This window comes from Rhinoderma darwinii, chromosome 9, assembly GCF_050947455.1.
Source record: "Rhinoderma darwinii isolate aRhiDar2 chromosome 9, aRhiDar2.hap1, whole genome shotgun sequence".
In the NCBI taxonomy this organism is placed as follows: Eukaryota; Metazoa; Chordata; class Amphibia; order Anura; family Rhinodermatidae; genus Rhinoderma; species Rhinoderma darwinii.
The window spans coordinates 6,320,820-6,331,808 of NC_134695.1; the positions used below are offsets into that span (position 1 = coordinate 6,320,820).

The following is a 10,989-nucleotide window of genomic DNA, read 5'->3' on the forward strand; positions in this document are numbered from 1 at the left end:
CCGGGCTCCTATAGACCAGTGTCCCTATTGACGGCGGATATTAAAATCATAGCGAAGGACTTGGCGCTGCGACTTTCTAGAGTAGTGGCTGGGGTGGTACATGGAGATCAGGCCGGCTTTATGCCATCTAAGTCGGTGGCAGTGAATCTGAGACGGCTGTTCTTGAATTTGCAGGTGCTTCCGGATAATCCTAGGGGGAGAGCCTTTCTTTCGATGCTGCTAAAGCGTTAGATTGCGTGGAGTGGGGCTATTTTTGGTCAGTCCTGGATAAAATGGGATTTGGTCCTAATTTTATAAAATGGGTAAGGCTGTTATATGTAGCCCCGACTGCAAGAATAAGGGTGAATGGGGCCTTCTCTTATCGGTTTGCACTGGCGCGGGGAACCCGCCAGGGATGTCCCTTGTCACCGTTGTTATTTGCGCTGGCGGTGGAACCATTGGCATGTGCGGTACACCAACATGAAGACATACAGGGGTTGAGATATTGGGGAGTGGAGGAGCGAATTGCATTATATGCGGATGATATGCTGTTGTTCATTGCGGATACCGAGCACACCCTAGCGTTAGTTATGGCCCTGATTAAACGCTTTGGGAAATATTCAGGATTACTCATTAATTGGTCGAAATCGGCTCTTATGTTCATAAATCCGGGGGTTATCCAGAATGGGGATGGGGACGTTGTGATACCGGTGGTTACGGAGTTTAAATATCTGGGGGTTCAGGCGGCGGCGAAAGTGCAGGATTATATGTCCCTTAATGTGGTGCCAATGGTAACGAAGATAAAGGCCCAAGTGGAGGCTTGGAACAAGCTCCCGCTATCTGCTCTGGGTAGGACTAATTTGATCAAAATGATCCTTATGCCTCAAGTGGTATACGTCATCCATAATTCTCCGTTGTGGATCCTCAAATATTGGTTTAGGAGGTTGCATAACCTTTTTAGAGACCTAGTGTCGAAGCGGGCGGTGCCCTAGCATTAAACTGGAGAAGCTGCAATTGCCTAAGGATGAGGGGGGCTTGGCTCTGCCCATTGCATGGGTGTATTTGCTTAGCTGCCCAGTGTCAGCATTTTTGGGGGTAGGAGCGGGAGGAAACCTGGGGGTCCTGTGCACGTATTCTATCATATCTGGGGGGGGAGGGGGAGAATCCGCTGGCACGACTGGAAGCACACAGTTATAAAATCAATGAGAGAAACTAGACATGGACCGCACATCCACTATATACCGTGTTTCCCCGAAAGTAAGACAGTGTCTTACTTTCTTTTTATCCCCAAAAGCCCGACTATGTCTTACTTTCGGGGTATGTCTTATATTGTAAAAAAATTGTCGAATTTTTTTTTTTTTTTTTTCACAAACTTTATTTAACTGTTTTACATTTTTTTTTTTAGTCCCACCAGGGGACTTCACTATGCGATGTGCCGATCGCATATATAATGCTTTGGTATACTTAGTATACCGAAGCATTATTGCCTGTCAGTGTAAAACTGACAGGCAACCTATTAGGTCATGCCTCCGGCATCGCCTAACAGGCAGATGCTGAAGGCAGACCTGGGGGTCTTTGTTAGACCCCCGGCTGTCATGGAAACCCGACGGCGACCCGCGATTTGTTTGCGGGGGCGCCGATCGGGTGACAGAGGGAGCTCCCCCCTCTGTCAAACACATTAAATGCCGCTGTCACTATTGACAGCGGCATTTAATGGGTTAAACTGCCGGAATCGGCGCGCGCTTCGATTCCGGCAGTTGCAGCAGGAGCCAGGCTGTGTATAACAGCCGTGCTCCTGCCGCTGATGGAGACGTATGGAGAGGGGGGCGGCGCGGAAGTGGGCAGGAGGCGGCAATACCCCCGTGTTTCCCCGAAAGTAAGACATATGTCTTACTTTCGGGGTACGGCTTATATTAGCCGACCCCCCTGAAACCCCCGATACGTCTTACAATCGGGGGTGTCTTACTATCGGGGAAACACGGTAGTATGATCAATTGCGGCTAGGCAAAATGATTAAACATGAACGAGAGGTTCTTTGTAACATTTTGATCAAATTGTATGCAAGCCCACTTGCCACTTCACGGCGACCTCTAAAAAGTGGGTCCCTAATCTATCGGTTGCACCACCGCGTGGCGGTCACCGCCACTACAGCACTGCTCCTGCAGAGGGAGCAACCCAGAGGCCCAAAAGCACCCATGCCATCAGGCCAAGCCAAGCCTCCTTGGCTCTGGGCCACATCCCCCCACAAGTGCAGCACCACAGCAACAGACACCACCCCACAGTAGCACAACAAGTGAACAGATGGAATAAGCTCACCTTACCATGCGCCCCCAGTGGACAACTGAGAATACAAGCAGGAGCAGAAACACTTATGAGGTCATTCCTAAATTAAAATCAGCTGGGCCAAAAGTGTGGAGTGCTGGTACCAAGTAAAACAAAACAAATGAGGGGGATAGACTCTGTATCATATCAATGAGAGAAACTAGACATCGACCGCACATCCACTATATACTATGATCAATTGCGGCTAGGCAAAATTATTAAACATGAACGAGAGGTTCTTTGTAACACTGGGTTGCTCCCTTGCAGGAACGCTGCTGCAGTGGCGGTGACCGCCACGCGGTGGAGCAACCGATAGAGTAGGGACCCACTTTTTAGAGGTCGCCGTGAAGTGGCAAGTGGACTTGCATACAATTTGATCAAAATGTTACAAAGAACCTCTCGTTCATGTTTAATAACGAGTGTTTGAGGTGCAGATTCCATTGGATCTCGTGGTAATGCTGCTGGGATCGGTTGTCCTGTTTGGCAATTGTGAAAATATTATTCCAAGTTAGGAAGGGTATAGCAAAACACTGGCTGGATGCGGAACCACCCTCGAAGCAAGAAATTATAGGTGCACTTAACTTTTAGGTTCTGATGGAATATAGGATATATTCCAAGTGGGGGTCCAGGAACAAGTTTGGGTGTGCCTCCTCGGAACTCCTGGCGCTCCGCGCGGTGGTTCCAGTTTAAACTGTCCTGAGGTTCCAGGGAATAATACTAGTACATGGGGCACTGAGGAGTTTCAGCAGGGGTGGAGGGATCCCACATTCGGGAATTGGGGTACTGACTGGGGTGTGCATATGGGGAATTGGGGGGAGACGGGGAGTTGAACTGGGGAGGAGAAGGAGATAGGGTATGGAAGCCTGTAGCGAGACGGCCGGCTGGGGTTTCCGGGGGGGAGGGGGGAGATGGGGAAGGGGGATTGTTTTGTTGGAAATGCATGCTTGGGCCTTTAAAGCTCTGATCTAACAGCTTCTCAGATTGTATAATGACCTGTACTGCTGTGGTTTTTGTTTAATAAACTTGAAATTATTTTTTTTTAAAAAGACGTAAACTATGGAGAATCCCATTGAAGGACAACAAACGGAGATCTTAAAAACATGGAGGAATGGATATAGAAAGATTATTGAAAAATGTTAAGTCCAATGGATTCCAAATAGAAAAAAATCACTCCTTCATGTGGTGCTCCTGTTTTGCTTGTAGCTTATGCCAGAAAGGTAATTACTTAGTTCCCAGGTGGTTGAGTAAAATAAATTATTTATTTCTCTAAAACAATGTGGATCATTTCAACAAACAGTAAAATAAATGATAACATAGCAACACGTTTCAACCTAATACTTAGGTGTTCCTCAGGCTTGAAAAATGTTATAACTCTTTATTATAGAAATAATTACATTAATTTGCTGAAATCAGAATACCCCTCTGTTTTTGTATTTATTTTTACATTTAAGTTAATGACATGTATAGTATTGTTTGCAGGTTGAATTGTAATCTATTTTTATCTATGTGTATTCTTAAAACGAATTATCTGTCAAGACCAAATTATAATAATCATAATATAATATTACATGTATAACTGGTGATGTGTACTAGTAAGGATATGTTCAAACAGGGCGGAGAAGCTGTGTAAAAGCTCGAAGATTATCCCCTGGTCGCCGCAGGGAATTCCAGCCCAAAAAACGCACCAAATTATGGTGCAGTTTTTTGGCCGGAATGTCCGCTGAGAAAAACACTTAAGAAAAAGTTTCATACTTACGTAGCCATGGTGACTCGTCCCTCTGCATCCCGGCCTCCAGGGATGACGTTGTCACATGGGATGAAATGTCATGCCAGGAGGTGGGCCTGGACGAAGAAGTCTGTTGCGGAAAATCCGCAGTATTTATGCTACGTGTGTACCTGGTCTTAATGTTATCAGGAAGAAAACATCTGTACACAAGTATAGTTCTCCCCAGTCACATTCAGGTTTTGTAAGGTTTATCCATTCATGCACAGTGTGACAGCCCTAAAGATGTCTCAGAGTATACATCACACCTGAGCTGTCTCTGAACATGCTGATATGGATAGAAAACAGAGAGAGAAAGATTAATTGATTATAGAGAAGGAGGCCTGGTGCAGAATACAAAATGAAGGCAGAAATACTCAGCCCTAAAAATCACAGGTTAGATCAGTAAATGTAAGGGTATGTTCACACACTTATTTTCAGCCATTTTTCGGGCCGTAAATGAAAATATGGGGGCTGAACTCCTCCAAACATCTGCCCATTGATTTCAAAGGGAAAAAACGGTGCTCCATTCCCACGGGGTGTTTATTTCGTGGCCGTTTTTAGAAATGGCGTGTAAAAAAACACCATGTAAAAAAGAAGTGCATGTCACTTCTTGAGCCGTTTTTGGGGCCGTTTTTTATTGTGTCAATTGAAAAACAGCTCCAAAAATGGCCATAAAAAAACGCATCAAAAACCACTTGATGCATAAAAAACGGCTGAAAATCAGAGGCTGTTTTACAGCTGTTGTTAGTCTTGTGTGTGAACATACCCTAAGGGTGCATTCTTCTATTATATCAATGTGATTTGTAGAGAAGGTCTACATGTGGGTCATAGCAACGTGTTTGTTCCTGTGTTGCTGCATTTAAAGGTTGAGAAGGCCGAGAAAGTATTGTAGAATTGATGCTGCAGTACAATGTACTTCCCTGAAGAGGATGAAGAAGTTGGTATTCCTGTTGTTCATGATCACAGACAAAGTGTACATACTTGGGAGGCACAGTACTGATTAGACTGGTATTCTCACATCTATTCGTACCACCTTTACCACTCCACTACTTAGCCAATTCTGTCTTCCGGACATCAGTACATTGCATAGTGCAGGATCATTGAAGATGGCAGAAGCTTTGTGGGTGACATTTGTGGGGGAATTGGGGCTTGCTCTTATGGAGGAACTGTTGCTGGCACATATGGGGACAGTGGCTGAAAATTATGGAAATTTAGCTGGAATTTATAGAACGGTGGTTTTCTCTTAAAGGGGCACTGAGACAGTCTTTTTTTATGGTGCACTGCACTGTCACTGTTAGGGAAGCAATGTGACATGCACCCTATGGGGGCACTGTAGGGGCACCTAAATATGGGTATGTGCAAAAATCTGCTGCAGAGTGGATGTACACTACTGTTCAAAAGTTTGGGGTCACCCAGACAATTTTGTGTTTTCCATGAAAACTCACACTTATATTTATCAAATGAGTTGCAAAATGACTGGAAAATATAGTCAAGACATTGACAAGGTTAGAAATAATGATTTTTATCTGAAATACTAATTTTGTCCTTCAAACTTTGCTTTCGTCAAAGAATGCTCCATTTGCAGCAATTACAGCATTGCAGACCTTTGGCATTCTAGCTGTTAATTTGCTGAGGTAATCGGGAGAAATTTCACCCCATGCTTCCAGAAGCTGCTCCCACAACAGCTCTATGGAGTTGAGATCTGGTGACTGCGCTGGCCACTCCATTACAGATAGAATACCAGCTGCCTGCTTCTTCCCTAAATAGTTCTTGCATAATTTGGAGGTGTGCTTTGGCTCATTGTCCTGTTGTAGGATGAAATAGGCTCCAATCAAGAGTTGTCCACAGGGTATGGCATGGCGTTGCAAAATGGAGTGATAGCCCTCCTTATTCAAAATCCCTTTTACCTTGTACAAATCTCCAACTTTACCAGCACCAAAGCAACCCCAGACCATCACATTACCTCCACCATGCTTCACAGATGGCGTCAGGCACTCTTCCAGCATCTTTTCAGTTGTTATGCGTCTCACAAATGTTCTTCTGTGTGATTCAAACACCTCAAACTTCGATTCGTCTGTCCATAACACTTTTTTCCAATCTTCCTCTGTCCAATGTCTGTGTGCTTTTGCCCATATTAATCTTTTCCTTTTATTAGCCAGTCTCAGATATGGCTTTTTCTTTGCCACTCTGCCCTGAAGGCCAGCATCCCGTAGTCACCTCTTCACTGTAGACATTGACACTGCCGTTTTGCGGGTACTATTTAATGAAGCTGCCAGTTGAGGACCTGTGAGGCGTCTATTTCTCAAACTAGAGACTCTAATGTACTTGTCATGTTGCTCAGTTGTGCAGCGGGGCCTCTCACTTCTCTTTCTACTCTGGTTAGTACACACCGTTGTAGGAAATCTTCATTTTCTTGGCAATTTCTCGCATGGAATAGCTTTCATTTCTAAGAACAAGAATAGACTGTCGAGTTTCAGATGAAAGCTCTCTTTTTCTAGCCATTTTGAGAGTTTAATCGAACCCACAAGTGTAATGCTCCAGATTCTCAAATAGCTCAAAGGAAGGTCAGTTTTATAGCTCCTCTAAACAGTGCAGCGGTGCTAACATAATTGCACAAGGGTTTTCAAGTGTTTTCTAATCATCCATTAGCCTTCTAACACAGTTAGCAAACACAATGTACCATTAGAACACTGGAGTGATGGTTGCTGGAAATGGGCCTCTATACACCTATGTAGATATTGCATTAAAACCCAGACGTTTGCAGCTAGAATAGTCATTTAGCACATTAACAATGTATATAGTCTATTGCTGATTAATTTAATGTTATCTTCATTGAAAAAAACTGTGCTTGTCTTTCAAAAATAAGGAAATTTCTAAGTGACCCTAAACTTTTGAACGGTAGTATATTTGTATGTCAGAGGGGGTTATACCTATATTTGATTTCAGAAGTTTGGAGGGCAAGTCATAATTTATATTAGCAACATGTGTTTTGACATAACTTTAACAGTAATAGTGTTGTTTAGTTTACCTGCTCATATAACTGTACTGTAACGTTGTCACTCATTTTAATGTTCCCTAATATAATGTAAAAAAACAGTCCTTTACAATCATGCCCATCTCACCTGTCTGCGAGCGTTCCATATATAATTGCACCCACCAGCACTCCTGCCATGTAAGTGGACTGTGCCAATTCCTTCATCCATTCTCGTTCACAAACCAAATCCCACTGTTTGAGACAAGAAACGATGAAAGATTCTCAGTTCTGCACTTATCACACTACATCATATTTGGTCATATTTTGTGCAGAACTTTTGTAAATGTATCCCCATTGAAGTGTAGCAGTGCCAGATTTGTCATTTACTGTTTACTTTGTGCTTTGTGACCAGGGTCGGTCTTAGGTTGGATGGCGCCCTGTGTGGGACTCTCTATTGCCGCCCCCTACGCAAACCAAAAATTAACCACATATATAGACACGCTCATACTAGAACATATATACTATACATACATAAAGACAGATATTTAAACATACAGGCAAATATACATACACACATTCTGGAATATAAACATACAGGTAAATATATAGACATACAAACACATACACACACACACACACACACACACACACACAGGCAGATAAATACACAGACAGCAACATATACAAATAAATAAAAGGCACATATATACAAGCACAAAGACACATTCACAAACAGACCCATACATACCCACACAGACACATATATACAAAGTACAGATAATGTAGTTGATTTCACATGCAGTCCTATGTAACACCACAGATAACACAGTGATAACTCTCTGAGTACAGATAATGCAGTAGATGTTACCTGCAGTCCTATGTAACAACACAGATAACACAGTGATAACTCTCTGAGTAAAGATAATGTAGTGAATGTTACCTGCAGTCCTATGTAACACCACAGATAACACAGTGATAACTCTCTGAGTACAGATAATGTAGTAGTGTTACCTGCAGTCCTATGTACCACCACAGATAATATACAGTGATAACTCTCTGAGTACAGATAATGTAGTAGATGTTACCTGCAGTCCTATGTAACACTGCTGATAACACAGTGATAACTTCCTGAGTACAGATAATGTCGTAGATGAAAACAATACCCACAGACACATATAAACACACACACACACATAAAGACACACACACACACACAGGCGTATATATTAGGACAGCAGGCTATATAAGGGGGAAAAGAGTATATAAGGAGCAGCAGGGTATATAGGGGCAGCAGGATATATAGGGACAGCAGGGTATATAGGGGGCAGCAGGGTATATAGGGCAGCAGGATATATAAGAAACATCAGAGAAAGAGGCAGCAGAGTATATAATGGGCAGCAGGGTATATAGGGGCAAAAGTGGAATATAGGGACAGGAAGGTATATAGTGGAGCAGGATATATAGGGGCAGCAGTGTATATAGGGGACAGCAAGGTGTATAGGGCATCACGGTGTATAGGGGCAACAGGGTATATAAGGGACAACAGGGTATATAGGGGCAGCAGGGTATATAAGGGGCTGCAGGGTTTATAGGAGCAGCAGGGTATATAAGGGGCAGCAGGATATATAGGGGAAGCATGATATATAAGAGGCAGCAGGGTATATAAGGGGGAGCAGGGTATATAGGGGACAGCAGTGTATATAAGGGACAGCAGGCTATATAAGGGGCAGCAGGGTATATAGGGACAGAAGGGTATATAGGAGCAGCAGAGTATATAGGGGGCAGCACATCTTCGTTTTTATCTGTTCTACTTCAATATTGAACACACACTTTTACAAAGAGACATAAACACATGCAGACACACACACACACACACGCAAACACACGCAAACACACATACATACATACATACATACATACACACATACATACATATATACTGTAACATATACACATAAAAACACATAGACACATACTGTATACACACACATATACACACAAAGACACACATAGATAGATACTCACCATCTCTCCTTGCTGACAGGCTCACAGGTTTCTTGCAGGATGGGCTCTGGACGGAGCTTCCTCCTCTTCTGTTGCTCATCGGCTCATATTTAATCCATGTGTGTAACTAAGAGCAGAGCACAGAGTAGAGGCAGAGCCCAATGGAGCCCTCTACATGCTGGGAGGGTGCGTTACCCTGTGCACTCACACAGGTCGCACACCCCTAAGGCCGGCCCTGATTGTGATTCAGTCATATGGACTGTAATATCTTGACAAATTGTTCTAAATAGTCATACCCAGCCCTGCTACATCTGTAGGTTATACAGGAGACATGCCCACTTAAAAGTTATGTACGCTGTTGAAATTGTGTTTTTTGTTTTTTAAATAAAAATATCTGTCAATGTGTTTGGTGCAACTTTCTAAAACCTTTTTATTAAAAAATATTTGTACTTTTTTTAGATACAGCTGCTTTGTATCCTGTATTCAGAAAGCTGTATCTTGCGCTGAGACCTGAATCTGTCAGGTCAGCAGCACTGTTGGGTTCAGTGTCAGCGAGTCCTGCGTTATACTGCATGGGGGCATCTGTGTGGGCATTATACTGTATTGGGGAATCTGTGTTGGCTTTCTACCATATGGGTGCATCTATGGGGGGGAATTATACTTTATGGTGGCAGCTATGGGGGCATTATACTGTATGGGACAGCTGTGGGGGCATTATACTGTATGGGGGCAGCTATGGGACATTATACTGTATTGGGCAGCTGGGGGGACATTATACTGTATGGGTCAGCTATTTGGCATTATACTGTGTGGGAGGCACTATGGGAGCATGATATGGTGTTATAGGCGTGGCTTAGAAGTGAAAAAACGTGCTGCTCCGCATCGGTTGTCCCGCTTTGCGTTACTTGAAAGTTCGGAGGTATACAGCTACTTTGTATACAGGATACAAAGCTGCTGTTTCTCAAAAAGTAAAAATAATTTTTCATAAAAAGTATTTAGAAAGTTGCACCAAACACGATACACATTTTTACTGAAATAAACAAAACTATTTCAAGGGTGTACATAGCTTTTAATTACTCTAACCTTAGAAGTATAGAACTGCTGCTGCAAACTCAATTACAGAGATTAGTATGACTTTTGTAACCCCCCCTCCGATACTACATGTCCTAGAGTGCACTACCCAGCCTTCTGAGCAGGCAAAAGTAATGGAGATGGAAGATATCAGACAATGATTGCTAACTTCTTCCTGATGCTGGCAAGGGTATCCACTCTAGTAAGAACTGTGTCCACCTGGCACTCTACCAATCAAACAGTAGCTAAAGGCTTGGACAATACAAAAAGAAAGGCATTTTGCTTACAACTAAATTAACTTACCTCACTGACGATGGTAGAAGTATATAAACTCAGGTCATATTTAATTTCCCCTTGCTTGCATGCTTCTGTATCATTCGATAGCAATGAAATGTATCGGTTGCATGAATCTTTTGGTAAATAAGGATCTTCCAGTGTAAGGTTGGATTGACAATTGTAAGGCGGCACTGCAGCTGTGAAAATTTGCATGAGGCTATGTGTGGCAACAAGGGTGATTGGAGCAGATAGAGTAGACACTATAATAGATTGAAAGGGAGAAAATAGGCTGTCCTTCTCCAGAGCTTCATTTACTGCCATGACTGAAGAAATTAAATTAATTTGTGTTCAGGAGATCAGTAATTTCTTCCTTTTTTCTTGTGTAGAAAATATTCTCAAGTGAATATTAATTCGTTTACTTCAAAGTGTTAAAAAGCTTGTTTCATTGCTGATTGTCGTCTAATGTCATTGAGACTGTCCTTCAGGGGACTACTTATGAAGATTGCTGACTCCAAGATGGACATCTGGTGACAGAGATGCTTCCAAAACTGTCGACAGTGGTTCAGAAATGAGACCAACTTCTAATGGTGGTTGCTTG

General features: G+C 42.9%; 1 protein-coding gene across 1 annotated transcript in view; it reads right to left on the reverse strand.

Moving 5' to 3' along the window:
• LOC142660249 (solute carrier family 22 member 6-B-like) overlaps positions 1 to 10,721 on the reverse strand; it is a 159,384-nt gene extending 148,663 nt beyond the window's left edge. The window contains exons 1-2 of the mRNA XM_075836832.1: positions 10,419 to 10,721; positions 7,189 to 7,292 (exon numbers count right to left, since the gene is read on the reverse strand). Of these exons, the coding sequence (XP_075692947.1) occupies positions 7,189 to 7,292; positions 10,419 to 10,712 (398 nt within the window). The 5' untranslated portion in view covers positions 10,713 to 10,721. The remainder of the gene's footprint in view (positions 1 to 7,188; positions 7,293 to 10,418) is intronic.
• Between the last annotated feature and the right edge of the window lie 268 nt (positions 10,722 to 10,989).